Source organism: Cucurbita pepo, chromosome 4, assembly GCF_057944985.1.
Source record: "Cucurbita pepo subsp. pepo isolate OVF chromosome 4, ASM5794498v1, whole genome shotgun sequence".
NCBI classification, from domain to species: domain Eukaryota; kingdom Viridiplantae; phylum Streptophyta; class Magnoliopsida; order Cucurbitales; family Cucurbitaceae; genus Cucurbita; species Cucurbita pepo.
The window spans coordinates 11,958,288-11,976,045 of NC_141801.1; the positions used below are offsets into that span (position 1 = coordinate 11,958,288).

Consider the following 17,758-nt stretch of genomic DNA (forward strand, 5'->3'; position numbering starts at 1 on the left):
AATCTCTTCTACTCTGTTTTCTCTGTTCCATGCCCATTCTACACCTCTGCCTACTCCTTTCCATTATCAAAAAACTCAAAACTCATACAAACAAGGTGTGGATTTTGGATTTTGGATTTTGGATTTATGGTCCCAACCCAAACCAAAATGATTCGGATCTTTTCTTTTTGCTTTGGACAGAGAGCCTTTCCATCTCACGTCTCACCTCTCTCTCTCCCTTCTCTGTGTGTGGCAGTGTCAGAACTCAGAACAAGGCTCACCACTTATCAATACTAATTTAAAGAAGAAGAAACAAAAGTGAGGACACACTAACAGATTGGTTTCTTTTTCTTTTCTTTTTTTTTTTTTTGTATCATTTTACTTTTTCATTCTTTTCAAAATTACATGACTTTTTTCATGACATAGTATCAGAGCTCGACTAGTATGATATTTCAGCATATAAATTTTACATATCAAGATTTCTCATAATAAAATAACTAAACTAAATTTAAAACCTAAGTTTTGATGATTTTTTAAAAATTGTCCACATGTTTCCTATAAAATGTTTTTTTTTGTTATAAAAACAAATTAAAGTAAATTAAAATATTTAAAAGTTGGGGAAGAAATAAGAATATTTAAAAAGCAATTTATAGTTATTAAAATTGGTCGTGGATTTTAGGTTAAATTAAGAAGGAGAATCGGGTCCAAAGCACGCAAAAGAACCTTGGTTGCAACACTGTAGTGGTTGGACCTTTCTAATTAATCAATCAATCTTCATCTTAATCCACAGTACCTAACTATCTTAATTAACCCTTTAAACAATCATTAATTAAGATTACAACAAAGACAACCAGATTAGGGCGTTACACGTGGCTCTCTCGGTCCTTCACCGTTGTAGACATACCCTCTTCCCTCTCTTAAAATATTCTTCCTTTTATTTGCTTATACTTTCTTTAATTCATCTCTTTAAATTAATATAACTTATATAGTTTTAACTATTAATTATTTTAAATCTCATCCATGAAATATTTTAATATTATTAGCATGAAAATTCTTTTAATTTGATTATTATGCAATTTCGTAATATATTATCACTTTTAAATGTGATAAAATCTACAAAAATATTTGGAAACAATCATACCTACTCCAAATGCAATAATATAAAATACGTAGCAATTTTGGTAATTAAATTTCATACCAAAATAACAGCTTATTAAAATCCCTAATTAATGCTTTAATAATTTTATTTAGTGCACCATAAATAGAACCAGATTATTGGTGTTTAAAGTCTGACTTTTTTTTTTTGGTATATTCGTATTTATAATGTTTAATTAATAATTAAAATTAGAATCAGATGCTATTCCATTCCAATATTAACTAAAACCATAACCACAACCGAGTCAAACAAAAAAGAATATTAAAAGTTTTATTATTTAATTCAATAATATTTTGAAAGTCGTTCTATTTATTTAAACTCATGCTAATTTCAATTTGTATATTTACTATCGTAATTATTGGATGATTAAATTATTATTATTATAAAATATTAAAATGGAATTAAAATTTGAAAAATAGTGTTCGTAGCAGGAGCTTACATACACTCAACCAAAACAGGGGACCCATCTCTGATCTCTCTCTCTCTCTCGCTCTCTCTAAGAAACTCCAAAAGCCCTTTTTGTTTTTCCCCACTTCTGTTGCTGTTTTCACTTGTACTTTCTTCTCTGCCAGCCAATTCCCCACATCCTCCACCCACTCTCTCTCTACCCCTTCCTCCTTTCTCTCTCCTCCATTTCCCTCTATAAAATCGTCCCCTGATTCCCTATACTGATCAATCTCCTATACCCTTCTTGATTCACCGCCATGAAGGAATACTGGTCCTCTCTGGCATCCCTTCTCGGCGTTCTTGCCTTCTGCCAGTCTCTCCTCCAGACAATCTTCCCGCCGGAGCTCCGTTTCGCCGCCCTTAAACTCTTCCACAAACTCTCCCACTGCTTCTCCTCCTATGTCTATTTTGACATCACTGAAATCGACGGCGTCAACACTAACGAGCTCTACAACGCTGTCCAACTCTACTTAAGCTCCTCTGTTTCCATCTCCGGCAATCGGTTGAGTCTCACGCGTGCTGTCAATTCCAGCGCGATTACCTTTGGTCTTGCTAACAATGACTGCATCCTTGACTTCTTCGATGGCGTCACTGTCCAGTGGGAGCATATTGTCACTCAAAGACAAGCACAGGGATACCTCTGGCGCCCGTTGCCGGAGGAGAAAAGGGGTTTCACTCTTCGAATCAAGAAAAAAGATAAGCCTTTGATTTTAGATTCATATCTTGATTACATTATGGACAGAGCTGATGAAATCCGTCGCAAGAATCAGGAGAGGCTTCTTTATACGAATTCGCGTGGTGGGTCGTTGGATTCGAGAGGGAATCCATGGGAGTCGGTGCCATTTAAACACCCAAGCACATTTGACACATTGGCTATGGACCCACTTAAGAAGCAACAGATTATGGAAGATCTTCGAGATTTCGCCAACAGCCAAAGCTTTTACCAACAGACAGGCCGAGCCTGGAAAAGAGGTTATCTCTTATACGGCCCTCCCGGAACCGGAAAATCCAGTATGATCGCTGCAATGGCTAACTTTCTCGGTTACGACGTTTACGATCTCGAACTCACTGAGGTCCACACCAATTCTGAACTTCGGAAGCTCCTCATGAAAACCACCTCCAAATCGATCATCGTCATCGAGGACATTGATTGCTCCATTAGTTTCACTGACCGCAAAAAGAAAAATTCCGGTACGAGAAACTACTACGATTTTCCGGACATCCGATGCGGAGGTGGGTATAGTTCGCTATCCGGCGACGACGGCCGCGGCGGCGGCGGTGGCTCGATTACTCTTTCTGGGTTGCTGAATTTCACCGATGGGTTATGGTCGTGCTGTGGCAGTGAGAGAATTTTCGTATTTACGACGAACCACATTGAGAAACTCGACCCGGCATTGCTTCGAAGTGGGAGAATGGATATGCATATTTTCATGAATTTCTGTTCTTATCCAGCATTGAAGATACTTCTGAAGAATTATTTAAATTACGAAGAGAATGAAATCGAGAACACTCTGTTGCAAGAAATTAAAGAGGTTATCGACAAGGCAAAGATGACGCCGGCGGACGTGAGCGAATTTCTGATAAAAAACCGCCGCTATAAAAACAGGGCAGTGGCAGAGTTGCTAGAGACATTAAAATCAAGAGCAGAGAAGAAGGAAAAAAATGGTGGATTAAGGAAAAAGGAAATGGGTTTAGAGGAAGAAGAAGAAGAAGAAGAAGAAGAGCAGGAGAAGAGAACTGTGGATAGTCCAAAGGAAGGGTCTGAATTTGAGGAGGATTGCAGCAAAGAAACAGAGGATAACAAGGACGAGGGTGAAAAAGAAAGCAACAATTTCATTGGGTGATAAAAATGGTAACTTTTTAATTTTTCACTGTGGAGACAAGGAAGGAAGATCTGTGAAGGGGGGAAATCATTTTGGCGATCCAATCCAAGCTAACATGTTAAAAGAGATGTATTATTAAGATTATTAATATTAAAATAATGAAATATAAATTACGTCATGATTTTTGTATAGATTAATTTGTTTGTTAGTTTGATGTTAATATGAAAAGACTAATATTAGGGATATAATATGGTTTGTGTAATATGCCACTAAGGACCCAAATGGAAAGGCATTGGAAGTTTGTGATTTAACACATGGATCCCAATGCAATGCAATTGGTTACAAGTGGGGGTCTCAATTATTTATACTCCTTTCTAATTTCTGCCCATCTTCATTTTTTCTCCAAATAATAAATCATAATGTTACAAATTATACTTCCTTTAATTATTGGACTAATACAACAATTAATTCAAATCATAAGTTTTAAGCAAAAAGGTTTTACCCAATAAGGAAGAAATTGAAAAAGTATGAAAAAAATGATGTAAATATGAAAAGGCTGTGTGAATGGATAAGATGGGTGATGGAAGGGTAATATGGTAAAATGGAATATTTTCTTTTTTTCTTTTTGTGTTGAGAAAATAAATATAAAAAAAAAAAGGTAGATTTTGTGTAAGGAAAAAGAGGATTTAGATGCGAAAAAGGAGCACTCATGAGACGACATGAGTTATAATGAGAAAAAGTTTTTATTATTTTTTTAATATAATTAATTAATTATTTTAATTCTTAGGTGGTGATTTTGACGTTGAGTTATGAGAAAAGGAAATATTTCATGGGTTGAGTCGAGTAGATCTCTGGCCTACGTGGTGACAACTGACAGCTGACTCAGCTCTGGCTTTTTCTGTCTTTTCCATGTGAATTTCTTAATTTCTTTTTTCATTTAAAAAAAAAGATAAAAGTATGTGAATTTATATTCTTTCTATTCTTTCACATCTTCCTCATTTTCTATGTTTTTTTATATATACTTTTTGCAATCCAAAATCAAAATTTTATTTTACTCTCCATTTTTCAAAAGGGAATATTTATTTCATTATATTATTATACTCATTATTTCCCACAATTCATTAAATTAAATCTTCCATCACTACTATCATATATATGTTTTTTAATATTTTAACTTATAAATAAATGGTAATATTTTCAAATCTACAACTTTTCAAAATAAAAAAACATTAAATACTGTTTAATGATGTTCTTACCAGCAATAAAAAAATAACTATCCTTTTCGAGAAAAACCATAAAGAGTGAGTTCATTATTATTATATTAATGAGTTACGAGAATATGTTAAAAAATAAATTCATGATAAAATGGATAAAAATAAATTTGAAGTATACTATTGTGACATAAACAAGAAGTTCATAAATGAATAGTTAGATCAGACCTATCTATACCACATAATATGTATATTTATTTTATGTGACTCAATCATAAAAACTTTATGGTAAAGAATATTTTATTTGAAACTATTATAGATATATACTTTAATTATAAGATCAAGGTTAAATGGATAATTAAAATATCTCGAAGTGTTTTTACGATTTTAGGCTTTTTGTACTCATGTTATGCCGTTCCCTTCTCTCTGAATAGGGAGGTGGTTACAGCATCTGTTCCCGAAAATAATGTTGTACCTTTAATAATTATGTTTTAATTCTTTAATTGAAAATAACTGTAATTTTAATTAATAAAATATAAATATTTCTTCCACAATTTAAAAAAAGAAAAAGAAAACAGTTTTATTCTGTACATATAAATAATTAATTTAGGGAAAATAGGAATTAGAAAAGGGGAAGATAATTCGGATAGGAAGAGACAAAAACATTATGATTATAGCGAAGAAATAAGAAATTAGAGGAAGGAGAAAAGCATTGATGATCTCTTATCAGTCGCATATCACATCTAAAGAACCCAGCGCCCGTACGCAGAAGAAGAACAACAACAACAACAATAAAGTTATATAATTCATATATGTGAATTCCCAGAAGCCACGTTACTTTTAAAACCCTTCTTTTTCATTCAGACATTAAAACAAACACTTTATGTGCCACTCAGTTTCCTCCAAGAGACCCACCCCACCATTAACCCCCATTTTCTCCCTCCAATTATGGTGCCCTATTATTATTATTAATTCAATCCATTTATTTATACCGTCAAATAAGTACTGTTTATGATATCTAAAATGCATACTTTTGTAAGATATAGTCTGTTTCTGTAGTGGGCGGAGTGTCCTAATCCAACCTTTTACGGTGTCTTCCAAGTCAGCTAAGCGTTGACTTCCAAATCAGACCTCATATGACTGTTGTGCTCGAGTTGATTAGTGCTTGGTTTAAATTAGTGTCATCTGACCTCCTATCACTTCACTACTTTGAGTTGGTCGTATGACTAAGCTTATTCCTTTTTAAATCATCAGGTCACGTGACATATCTTAATTTGTCCCATATAACAATAACAATTAAGGTTAAAATCTTTATTAAACCTAATAAATTGAAAGGGAAATTTAAAAATTAATAAAAAGTTTGGAAAATGAAACCTAAACCCAAATATTGTAATCCCAACACCGGTTAAATGATTAATTAAAATTAATAAAGTTTGGTGATGGTAGGAGCTAGTTGCAAAGTGACATTCGGTTAAAGAAAAAAGAAATAGGTATGAAATTGGACAGTTTGTGTTTATATTATTTATTTAATACCTCCAAATTGACTGCACTGCACAGTGTGCCCATTTTTATAATCTTTGTTTTCAGATAAAATAAATAATCCTTATCTCACAAACATGACAACCATATCCCTCAATTTGCATCTCTTTTCATTTATTTATTATTATTTTAAAATAAATAAATAAAAAAAAAAAAAAAACATACTTTAAAGTTATCTAAATTTGTTTGGTTTAGCCCAATTAGGCCCAATTCTCAAATTGGGGAATTTGGATTCGGACATATTGGGCTTGGTCTTGGGCTTGGGCTTCGGGCTTAGAGAGAAGCACGTGATAGTCCGTACATATAATTAGTCACGCAATTATTAAAATCAATTTTAGTGGAAAATAAAATAAATAATGAATTAGCTGACTCATTACCGAACCCATTTCACAAAATTAGTCACGCAATAAAGAAAATCCAAATATTTTATTAACGCGATAATTATTGTAATTTTAATACTACAGGTGGTTGGTTATTGGGCTGTGCTTATTCTGGATGGGTGGGTCAACTGAGAAATAGGTGACCGCAAACTGCCCGAACAGATTGGGCAGCTCACTCTTTCTTGTCGTCTTCCCTCTCCACCAACCGACGCCATGTTTGATGTTTCCTTTTTTCAGATGGATTAGGGCATTCGCACCGAGTTGATCGAGCGGTTAGGATTAGATCTTGGAAAAATGGCCAATTGGAAGCTTCCACGTCATAGAAACTGGTGTGGTGAAATGCAGTGGATTGAAACTTGCAAGTTCTGCAAATAAGATTGAAAGGAAAAGGAAAAGGAAAAGGAAAAGGAAAAGGAAAAGGAAAAGGAAGGACGAAGGGGAAAGGAAAGTGAAAGAGGAACGGAATCGCTTTTATGTCTCTCTCTTTCTCAATTCTCTGTTTAATTTATTAGCAGAGGAGAGGGAAGGGAGGGAGTGGAGTATACGATTTTGATTCTTCCTCTCCTTCGTTTTCTTTCGTTTCAAGCCTTGCGATTTATTCATCCCCGGAAATTCTTAATTGTTGGTGGGTCGATTCAGCGCCTCGCACGGGCTACGATCTTGTCGTCATATCGTTGTCCATTTTATGAGTGATTAGCGCCGCGGTTTGAGATGTTGGTTGCACGGAGTTTTGATTTATGGCAGAAAGATGCTTTCTTTTCCGCCGCTGAGGAGGTGCAAGAATCGGCCGACATGTGAGTTCTGCATTGAATCGAGGGTTTGGGTATTTTGAGCATGAACAAAAGGGGTCTATCTTTCGATTGATTTTATTTAATTTTCCTTTCTGTAATTGCTTTTGAGTGCGTGAAATTCTCCATTTTTCTTGCTTTGATATCACGTGGGTATGATAATTTGATTCCGATGTGAAGAGTTTATTAATGGTCTTGGCTTTTAAACTACGCGTTCCCTCCACCATAAATTTCTTTGGTTTCCTGCCTTTTGCTCTAATAATTCTTCAAATCGTGTTCTTGTACTTGCATATTCCTTTTTGGGTACTGTTCTTGTTTTGATTCAATTGGTATATGGTTATGCCTTGGAATCGTTGTTGAGAGAGTGAAGTCAGGAAGTGGAAAGGGGAAAGAAGATGCTAAGTAGTTTTTTATTGATGTTGTTGAACTTCATGATTTTACTATGATATTTCATGAAGTTCAAAACGTTGGAGGGGGAGGATGGTTAAGCAATCGGATATGTTGCAGACTAGTTCGAGCTGTTTTCATATTGGTACTGTCGTATGTGATGTCAATAGCAGATGAAATGATGCGCTCTCCTACAAAGAGAACGCATAGTCAGGTTCTTGGCTTGGCTAGTGGATTTGTTAAGGATTATCACCATTGAAGTTTTGCTGAGAGCCTTCTTTCGTGTTTAAGGCCACAATTGGCGTGTTTTACAGAGGCGGGGCGGAGAATTTGAATAATGTTTTGTGGCATGCCCTTTCTCATCGAGAGCACATAGTCGTTTATCCTAAAGTTTGAGTTTGTATGTTGTTCAGAGATTGAGATTAGACAATATTTGGGGTGATATATTCCAACGCTTCTTATGGGTTCTTAATTCAAATTTGTTTCTTAACTATCTTTTACTTTTGATTCTAAGATTCTTTTATGTAATATCCGTTCTGGATGGACTTTTTTGGCCCCTTTGTTTTCTTTCATGTGTCTCATTCAAAGTTCCTTATATATGCGTGCGAATAAAAATCTCTCTCCTGTTCCTGCTCGAATAATAACTAATAGCAATAACTTCATCTCTATCTGTGCTTTTAGATTTTGTATTTCTTTTCATCACTTCCGCTTTGTCTCTCTTGTCGATGATTTGAATCTAATATTGATCGTTCCTCCGGTTATCACTTTGTTAGATAAAATTATATTGTAACAATGTTAATCTTGTTCTTTTCAGTAAGATCAAATCTGATTGGTTTGAATTCTCTCATGTTTCTTCTATATAAATGTCAGATTGGAATCAATATATAGGACATGGTTAAGAGAGAGAAAAGCAAGGTTAATGGTAGATGATTTGGATGCATTTACCAGGGAGTTGCGAACTGCTCTGGGAACAACCAAATGGCAGGTGATTAATATTCTGTACGTAATTACTTCATTTTTGTTTCCGAAGTTGAAAGTCTCAGACATTCCTACCTCGTATGTTGACAACTACGACAGACACAGATTTGTTTTAGGTTTATCTTCTCTTATATTCAGCACCTTGTTTCTTAAATTTTTATTCTGTATGACACCCCAATTAACTGGCGAACTCTGGTTTTCTTCTTCAATTCCCTTGTCTTTGAACTCTCTTGCGTTGATACTTATACATGTCAACTCTGGATGCATGTTTAGTTAGAAGAGTTTGAGAAGGCTGTCCGGTTGAGCTACAGACACCATGGGGATGATACTAAGCTGGAAAGACATAGACAATTCATTGACGCCATTGAAAACCAAATATTTTGTGTTGAGGAATCATTACGTGAATATTTTGTTGAGGAAGGCAAGCAACCCCTTAAATGGGTAAACCTTAATGAGGAAGAATGTGATGATTTAGCTGCATTTCTCTCTGGGACAACCGCTACTGTACGAGGTCCAAAAGATGAAATTTTGGAACCTATGCCTTCTTTTGAAGAATCTACTAATGAGACTTATAGTAAAAGACGAGAAGAAAGCAGTAATCAGAGCAGCCTAGATATTGGCGATAAAGTCGAAGAAACTCAAAATGTAATTTCACGTGCAGGGGAAGATGTTGTATGCCATTCAGAAAGGATGGCCAATGCTAGGAGAGTGTGGAGTTCACCAAACTTTGGTTCTATGACAATTGCCATTCCTGATGAGGATGAGTGTATAAACCCAATTCCAACTGTCGAGGCCACACCTAAAGATAAAGGATCTAGAACAATCCTCTGGAGGCAAATTGGGCGGGAGTTTCTTCCAGCAAAGGTTGCTGGTCATGCATACAATCAGGTAGATTTTTCTCTCGTTTGGAGAAGTAATACTACATAGCGAACTTTTACAAGCATGAAAAGCGAACGCTACTAATGTTTGACATTGGTAATGAGGCCCATTTGTTTTATTTGAATGCGACTGCAATCGGGAGGTCGCTAATGGATATTTCATATTTTTGTTTTGCTAGCTCTTTGCTAGGTTTTTGGGCCGCAGACAATTCCAGAGTTCAAGGAATCTACAGCGTGGTTGCTCAGTTCAACTTACACTTGCTCTGATGTTAACTATTTTTTTGTTGGGTAAGTTCCTCAGAAGCTAGAGCATGCATTTTGTAAGTCAAGGAGTCCAGCTGACATGTGGAGAATGATGAAAGGATACTATTAACAACAGCATATAGACTTCTAACTTGCATAATTTCTGTGAGAAAAACCTTGCAAGAGATGTGTGGAGTTTTCTCGTTGCACTCAGAAATTCATGATACTTGTGGTGTGATGCATTTTGATATCATGGTAGAATAATATGTCTGAGCAAATGTATGCCTTGTTTTCCCACCTTGTGCAGTGCCTTTTGTACTTTATTCAACTTGACGGTCCTGTAGGAGACATCTACAATATTTCAGGTACCTCTTTCTGTTTAAATGTCTCATTGTTCTTTTCTTTCTGTTTTCTCCTTTCTTACTGCTCCTGGCCGTCACTGCCTACTGCTATCACCATTGCCGCTCACCTTCTTTCTCCTCTCTTCGTTTGCCTTATGCACATCTTTTTCTTTGGAAGAGAATGCGTATGATGTTAGTATCTGATATTGGTTGATGGTATACCTTTTAAATCTATGTGGTGTGTGTATACCATACCATACCATACCATACCATACCATACCATTTGGGGCATTTCTGAATCTGGTTTTCCATTTGTATGCAGCGGTCACAACAGATTTAGATCTCAAAGCTCTGGAGAAATGAAGGTGTTTTCAGAGGATTGAAGAAGAAGAAGAAGAAGAAGAAGAAGAAGAAGAAGAAGGCCAATTGTATTTCTGTTGCTACGAACAAAGTGAAAAAGCAACAAGAATTAGGATATAATTAATAGAGATATTGTACGATTTACTACAAGTGTGTCTAAAACAGAAGCTGCAAAAGAATCTCATACAGAACTGTGCTTGTCTGTCTATTATTATGTCTTCAGGGATTCTATTGGGAAATCAAAGATTGATGCTTTCCTGTCAAAATTCTCTCTTTAAATACAACTTCCTTAGGAGGAAGGAAAAGGTTTTTTCTATATTCATTCATATAAATACCATCAAGTTCAATCAATTTCTCGTTGCATTCTTTTTCAAATCAACCATATACTACCTCCTTGCCAATTACCACGAATTTGTTCATGAACTGCGTCGCTTTTATAAATGATCAAGCAATGATTAGTAGAATTGATAATTGGCACTGTAGCCTCTCTTGGCCTCTCTTAGCCTCTCTTAGCCTCTCCTTTGAGGAAGGAATTTTCTCTTTTAACTTTTGTTTATGTAAAATAAGAATTTTGTTGAGTAGGAAATGTGTACATATACGTAGAGCCCAGCTGAAAGAGGCAAATTTGTAGGCTCCGCCGCCACGGCCCCATCAGCTCAAATTCCAGTTGAGAAGCCCAAATCAGAAATCTGTCGTACCATTCACTCGCTCTCAACTCTGAGTTTCCGTTTCCGAGTTCTTTCTGAATTCTGATCGATCTCGGCACCAGCTGCGATTTCTCTTCGTCGGAGACGCTATTCAACGAGCTTAAAGAAGCCGCACTTCAAGATCATCCCCTTCCAAGTATGTTCTTGTTTTCATTTCTGCTTACAAATTCGACCCCAGAACCCTAGAAGTTAGAACCAGGGATTACAGTCCATCCCCTCCTTTAAAGGCTTTGGATCAATTGCTATCAGATCTGGATCCATCATTCCACCATGTCCTCCTGTTTAGCCCTTGCTCTGCAACCTGCTAATGGATCTGATATCCTCCTACAAACTCGCGAATGGTTCCCTCCCCCGCGAGCGCTAGTTGCCCTATCCTCCTTTCGCCAGATGCGATTGGCCTTCGCTGTCACCAAGCACCAAAGCCACCACGCATCGACCGTCCTTGGTGATGATTCCTCGCTCGCCGATTCTATTGCCTCACTTGGTGATGATCCTTTGGCTGCCTCTAATGGTCAGGTTATTGTCGGTGTGGAGAGCCGCTACCGAGTTGTCTATCGCCTCGTCAATGGCATCTATGTCCTCGGCATCACCACTGCCGATCAAGATAATTCTGTTAATGTCTTTGAGTGTATCCATATTGTAAACCAAGCTGTCAGCGTCGTTGTTACGGCCTGTCGTGGTGTTGATGTCACACCTGAGAAGCTTAGCCGGAAATACGCCGAGATTTACATGGCGTTGGATATTGTTCTAAGGGGTGTCAGCAATATTCGCCTTGCGGCAATGCTTTCTTCGATGCACGCCGATGGTCTTGCCAAGATGGTTCATTCAGCCCTCGATACAGAGAATAAGATTCGTGGGGCTGATAGTTGGAATGCCATGGAGGTTCACTCGATTGAGCATGAAGCCAATGTGCAGGCATTTTCAAGTGCGCGGTTTGAGCTACCCGCGGAGACTCTCGAAGCTGGGGATGAAATAGCTGCAACTCTTGCTCCTGTCACTCAGAGTGTGAATGAGCAACAGGATCAGCAGCAGCAGAAGACTGAGGAGCCCGCTGCTGAGCATGATCCATTTGCGGCAAGTGACATGATTAACAAGCCTGAAGAGCTCGTGAGCGGGTTCAAGAAGAATAAGGACCCTTCTGCTACTGATTTGACTATGGTGTTGGCGGGTCTTGAGGTGCCAACATTGCCACCTGCGGAAGCCACTCAATCAACTCATATTGGTGTTGAGGGATTCGAAGGAAACTATGGTGGTATAGAATTCAGTACTGATCAAGCTACAATGGAAGAAACTTTTGAGGGCTTCGGTGATGCTTGGGGTGGAGGATTGGATCCATCTGAGTTCGTAGGTCCTGAGAAGGTTAAGAAATCAGAGGGTCTTGGTGGGTTGGAGCTCTTGCAGACCGGAAGTGATCCAAAAGCGGCTGTTGCTGATGCTAGTGGTGCAGCAACGCCACTTGAGAATTTGGTGACTAAAACTGAAATGAAGGGTCCCGAAATGTATATCGTCGAACAGATTAGTGCAGAGTTCAGGGAATCACTGCTGGCAAGAGTAGGATTTATGGGAGTTATATATTTGAGAACTTTGCCACCTAAAACCTCAGATGACAAAGAAACAGAGTTTTCTTTTCGCGTTGAGGATACAGCTCCAGTTAAACGATTTGTCGTGCAGGGTTCTCGTGTTAGTAGTCTTGGAAATGGAATGTTTCACGTGCGAACAGCGCCTGTAAATGAGCCCATCCCAATTATCAAGTATAGCTTGCTTCCTAGATTAACCCCATTGCCTTTGCGCGTTCGTCTCATACAACGTCATAGCGGGACTTTACTCTCAGTGATGGTTCAGTATGCTGCGAACCCCGATTTGCCATTACCTTTGAAGGATGTGACTTTTACTCTGAAACTACCTGTTGATCCTACATTGTTAAAGGTGTCTCCAAAAGCTGTATTAAATCGGTCTGAAAAAGAACTAAAATGGCACGTTCCCGAGATTCCTTTGAAGGGTTCTCCTGGTCGATTGAGAGCTAGGATGCCTGTGGATCAGAACGAGGAAGATGAAGGAGAAGAACTTGAAGTGATTGGTTATGTGAAATTTTCAGTTCAAAGTTATAGATCACTATCTGGGATTTCTTTACGGCCGGCTACGGAGGGTAAGACAGACTTCTATGAGACAGAGCACAAATTTGAGTCTGGATTCTATATATGCAACTGAAGTCTTTAAAGGTATTTGTTGTTACAGATGGTTTGATTTTTCTTTGGTCGTAGGTATGTGTTTTTGGTTTGTTTGTATGAGCTTAGCTTGTAAGTTGAAGTTGTCTATCATTTTTGCATTGTTTTCATTTATATGAGCACATGATTTGTTGTTCCTGGTATAATATGATTGTACATTACTGAATTCTTTGGGCTTCACCAATGAACTATGTTTGACCTATCACTAGAAACTTCTGTAGGAGGTAGGAGCTTAATACTTTCCCTAATCTTTTTCTATCAGTTCATGCATGTCTATCGTTATCTAACTTAACTGAAGAAGGTTTTAAATATTACATTGGGTATATGTTGATGGTACGACTTTGGGCTCGATCTTTAGTTCTGCTCGTTAGACATTTAAAAGATCACTCTTTATGCAAGTTATCATAAGCTGAAGCCTGACAGTTAATTTAGACTGGTTTAGATCCACACATTACTTGTAATTCTGTCCTAATAGCTTTCCTATCATATTCTTGTGGAAAGAGTGCTCAACAGCCGCACCTGAATTACGTTCTTCCTTTCAAACAGTAGTAAGGTTGAGCGTGCCAGAATTGAAGTAATCGCTTCGCCCTCAGATTTCCAGGTCGATTGTTTGTTGTTGAGTTCTTGTTCGTGACTCCAGATTTGCCTGACATCCACCTATTTAGTCTCATGATTATGACATGAAAACGAAGAAAGGTAACAAGTGAAAGAAAAAAAGGAATCTTGAAGTCTTCATTTATGGAGTCTAAACTGCGGTTGGTGGGCGTTTGCCATTCATTTGATACAAGGCAGCGGTCAATGCTTTCTTGTAGAGTTGAGTGAGGCTGTATTGATTGAATATGACGACATGACATTTAGTTTTGTATCTACCTTAATCAACCTGAAAATTTGTCTTTTCACTCCCTCTTCGATTTTTTTTATTAGTGATTTAGAGCTCGTTCATCTCGAACTAACAAAACAATCACTACTGTTTGTTTGATTACGTCTGTCGTTAATCGTTGCATTTTAAAGACTTTTACACATGTAAAATTATTTATTAATGTTAAACGAAAACAAATTCTCACATTGCCAAACATAAAACATTGTTTCTTGTGTTGTTGTAAATATGGTGCAATTCTGTTTTGATTCATTGTTTTGCAGAGGATCAAATGAGTCCACTCTTGTTCAATTGAAACCCATTGACTTGTGCATGTGGTGGTAGAGATGAACATTGATGGTTGATGTTGAGATTTGGATGGAAGCTCCAAACGTAGAACTGAGAGCATGCCTTTTGCAGTAACCCTGGGTCTAACAATCTTAGTAACACAAAACTCATTCTCATCTCACATAGCTGCAACACACTTTAATAAGGCCATTCCAATACCCTCCTCTCATGTGAACTTTGCCCCCGCTTCAACATAAAATGGGACGTTGATTCACAAGCTTGTTCTCTAGTTTTAGCTTCATCTATCTCAACCTTTACTTTGACTTACGTTTTTCAAATATATATATATATGGCTTGTCTGCTTCTATTATTTTTTCTATGTATATTTTGTTTAATTATGGCTAGTATTTAGATAAGACAGCATAAGTAGAGATCCATTTTGATCCCTTCAATAAAACCTAAATTAGATATTTAAAATATATATTGTAAATGGTTATTATTTATAACTAATTTGGTTTAAATGACTCATTTTATTATTTATCAATCCTATATCAACAAAAATTGAATATTTTAAAATACAAAAGAATAAAATTCGAAAAATATAAAGACAAAAATCAAACGCCATTTTTTTCAACAATATATTGGCATAAATGCTTCAACTCTTGCAAAGCCCATCCCCCAATAGACTTCTTCGGAACCTCCTGCGCAATTCGAGATCCAAACCTCTCCGATCTTCTTCATTCCACTTCCCCAATCGCACTGCAACAACAGTTTCAATGGCGAATCTTTCCTCCGACGCCCCTTCCAGAGGATCTATGTCATAGCCCAATATTTTACCACGGACAGTGACTAACGACACGACACAGATGCACAAGAGATTTAAATATGAAGTAACGAAAATCATCAAATTTCAATAAAGTTTTTCGAACGATAAACACAGAACACAAGACCGTCTGGAAAATAAATTTCAAAAGGATGCGAATACAAAAATAAAGACTAAGACTGGACTGACGCCCCGGGACAACCCATTCCTCTGTGACAATTCCCTTCAGATCACACCCACTCTTGACCGACGCCCGCGCTCCTGAAAAAAAAAAGGAAAACATAGCAAGGATGAGTATAAAAATTATACTCAGTAAGCCACCTACTTGTAGGCTCTCTTCGCATCTTAATTTAATAGGTTGCCACGGTTTCCTATTTCGGTTCTAGGACGACCGGCTCTAATCTAGGTCCCTTGGGGCTTGCCCCTTGGGTTTCACTGATTTTTCGTTCTCTCATTAAACGCCTAGAGGTTCTTTATGCCAAGCTAATATGGTCAGTATCTCTCTATGAGGTGCTACCTCTACATGGCTATCTGGGACTACATGGTACCTGGCCTAGGGGTGTGCTGAGTACCCCTACGCCCATCTGGTCCCTCTATGGGGGGCGCGACCCAACCCGTTCCCATGCAGCTAATGGGTTGTACGACGTGGGGACACATTTCCCATGCGAAATGGCTAAGAGCAGTAAGGACTGATCAGGGACCCCTTGGTCCTCCCACGAAGCTATAGATACCGTTCACACGCTAGCAATCTATGAACACTCCGGGGTACCTTCTTACCGTGGTAAACCGCTAAGTTTCTAGGGAAAAATTAAGTCTGGCTAGAGCGGCATATCGCTCCTAACTGAGATTCCCTAATCTTATCAAAGAAATGGGCCCTAGCAATTAACAGAGGGTGCATGCAATCTTCTTCTAACATCATAGTATGTAATTCATGCAAACTAGGCATACTGGCTCAACGGGGCGATGACCTCCATCAAGCACCCAGAGCACGAAGTTCGCGCTCAATGGGGCGAATTCGTCCATCAAACACCCGAAACCCGGCATACACAATTCTACACATAAAATAACGCATGCATACATACGGCGGAAGCCTAAGGCATACATACGGCGGAAGCCTAAGGCATACAAGCAACACTCATGTAATTTACCCAATTCAATCACAACAGTTAATCTGACTAGTAACTTACATGAAGAGCTAATATGAAGCAGAACTACTAGCATGCATGCAATCCGAGCGAATCCTACAAGTATTTCTTCCTAAATACCGGGTGGTGACTTACCTGGTTGACGCGTGCCCTTTCGCTCGCGTTTCTTTGCCCGTGAGGTGTCCAAAAATACTGATTTCTCTAAATTAAGTCCCTATCCACGTAAAAACAGTATTAGAACTGGAACCGGGACAAAAATCGAGAAAACAGAAAACAACCGGGCCAAATTGGCCGTTCCACGCGCGCTCACGCGCCCAGCAGCACGCTGGGAGTGCGTGGCCACGCGCGCGGGAAGGCGCCAGCCGCAGGCTGCACGCGCGCCTGCCACGCGCGCCCAATTCTGCACAGTCGCGGGTCGGCCCGGCTCGCGTTGCGATTCGGCCCGGCTTGCAGGCGACACGTGTCGACTCCTCGCTGGAGCTGCGTTGCTCCAGCCGGTGGTCGACGCGTGTCCGGCGCCTGTCGCCGCCCTCCGCCGCTCGCCGGCCGTTTTTTTTTTTTTTTTTTTTTTTTTTTCTTCTTCTTCTCTGTCCTCTGAAAACCGAAACCCAGTCGGTTTTTGTTTTCCGATTTTCATATCTTTCGATCCGTAGATCGGATAAATATGATTCCTTCGGCAACGTTCTTGATCGTGTTACAGGCTACGTCCTAGTATTCTTTTTATAATTTTTTCTTGACTATCGGAGGATTTAAGAACGCCGGAAGTTCGCTCACCGTTCTCAGATGACCCTCGGATCTCCGCTTTGGGTTGAGGTCTCGGCCAAACTTCTTCACAGACCACCGCGTGAGTTGTTCCTAGGTGAAGATTTCAACATTTTAGGGTCGATTCACGTAGGGGAAAACTCAGATCTGAGCAATATCGTTCATAAACCTTACCCCGCGAAATGTTCTTAGGTTTTGATGGAGCGTCGGCCTTGCTAGCCTCTCAATCCTGGTACGAGTCTCGTCTGGAGATGGATTCCGGCGATGGTCCGTTAATCTTCCCGGCCGACTCCTCAGTGACCTCTCTCTAACGCTCTTCTTTCTTTTGCAGGCAATCTGGATGGGTTTTCCTTGGACCCCTATTTGGGTTGGAGGGGCAAAATGACATTTTTGCCCCTCAGTTGACTTAGCCTTTTTTTTTTTTTTTTTTTTTTTTTGCGTT

At 38.6% G+C, this 17,758-nt stretch overlaps 3 protein-coding genes and 1 long non-coding RNA gene across 7 annotated transcripts; 3 read left to right on the forward strand and 1 right to left on the reverse strand.

The window, feature by feature from the left end:
- The first annotated feature begins 1,609 nt into the window (after positions 1-1,609).
- Positions 1,610-3,583, forward strand: LOC111794110 (AAA-ATPase At5g57480-like). The gene has a single exon (XM_023676251.2). It carries the CDS (start codon positions 1,840-1,842, stop codon positions 3,424-3,426), a length of 1,587 nt encoding a protein of 528 aa, XP_023532019.2. The 5' UTR covers positions 1,610-1,839; the 3' UTR covers positions 3,427-3,583.
- Positions 3,584-6,936: 3,353 nt separating this feature from the next.
- Positions 6,937-10,861, forward strand: LOC111793489 (uncharacterized). The gene is made up of 6 exons (XM_023675394.2): positions 6,937-7,329; positions 8,581-8,695; positions 8,962-9,576; positions 9,746-9,854; positions 10,117-10,174; positions 10,473-10,861. Exons 1-5 carry the CDS (start codon positions 7,247-7,249, stop codon positions 10,140-10,142), a joined length of 948 nt encoding a protein of 315 aa, XP_023531162.2. The 5' UTR covers positions 6,937-7,246; the 3' UTR covers positions 10,143-10,174; positions 10,473-10,861.
- A 217-nt stretch (positions 10,862-11,078) lies between these two features.
- On the forward strand, positions 11,079-14,736 carry LOC111793257 (uncharacterized). Of its 4 annotated transcripts, none has more exons than XM_087123256.1 (2): positions 11,079-13,436; positions 14,583-14,736. In XM_087123256.1, exon 1 carries the CDS (start codon positions 11,488-11,490, stop codon positions 13,423-13,425), a length of 1,938 nt encoding a protein of 645 aa, XP_086979382.1. In that variant the 5' UTR covers positions 11,079-11,487; the 3' UTR covers positions 13,426-13,436; positions 14,583-14,736. The 4 variants fall into 4 exon arrangements, with proteins under 4 accessions (XP_086979382.1, XP_023530824.2, XP_023530823.2 ...); XM_023675056.2 differs by lacking the exon at positions 14,583-14,736 and adding an exon at positions 13,944-14,344; XM_023675055.2 differs by lacking the exon at positions 14,583-14,736 and adding an exon at positions 13,989-14,344.
- A 736-nt stretch (positions 14,737-15,472) lies between these two features.
- LOC147793014 (uncharacterized) lies at positions 15,473-17,730 on the reverse strand. Its single transcript, XR_015420704.1, has 4 exons — positions 17,491-17,730; positions 17,329-17,409; positions 16,690-16,768; positions 15,473-15,670 (listed from the first exon to the last, which is right to left on the reverse strand). It is a non-coding gene; the product is annotated as an uncharacterized LOC147793014 (long non-coding RNA).
- Between the last annotated feature and the right edge of the window lie 28 nt (positions 17,731-17,758).

Coding starts and splice junctions, on each gene's coding strand:
- LOC111793489 (XM_023675394.2), top strand. CDS start 7,247: ATGTTGGTTGCACGGAGTTTTGATTTATGGCAGAAAGATGCTTTCTTT. Junction 7,330..8,580: donor GTGCAAGAATCGGCCGACAT/GTGAGTTCTGCA, acceptor TATAAATGTCAG/ATTGGAATCAATATATAGGA. Junction 8,696..8,961: donor TGGGAACAACCAAATGGCAG/GTGATTAATATT, acceptor ATGCATGTTTAG/TTAGAAGAGTTTGAGAAGGC.
- LOC111794110 (XM_023676251.2), top strand. CDS start 1,840: ATGAAGGAATACTGGTCCTCTCTGGCATCCCTTCTCGGCGTTCTTGCC.
- LOC111793257 (XM_087123256.1), top strand. CDS start 11,488: ATGTCCTCCTGTTTAGCCCTTGCTCTGCAACCTGCTAATGGATCTGAT.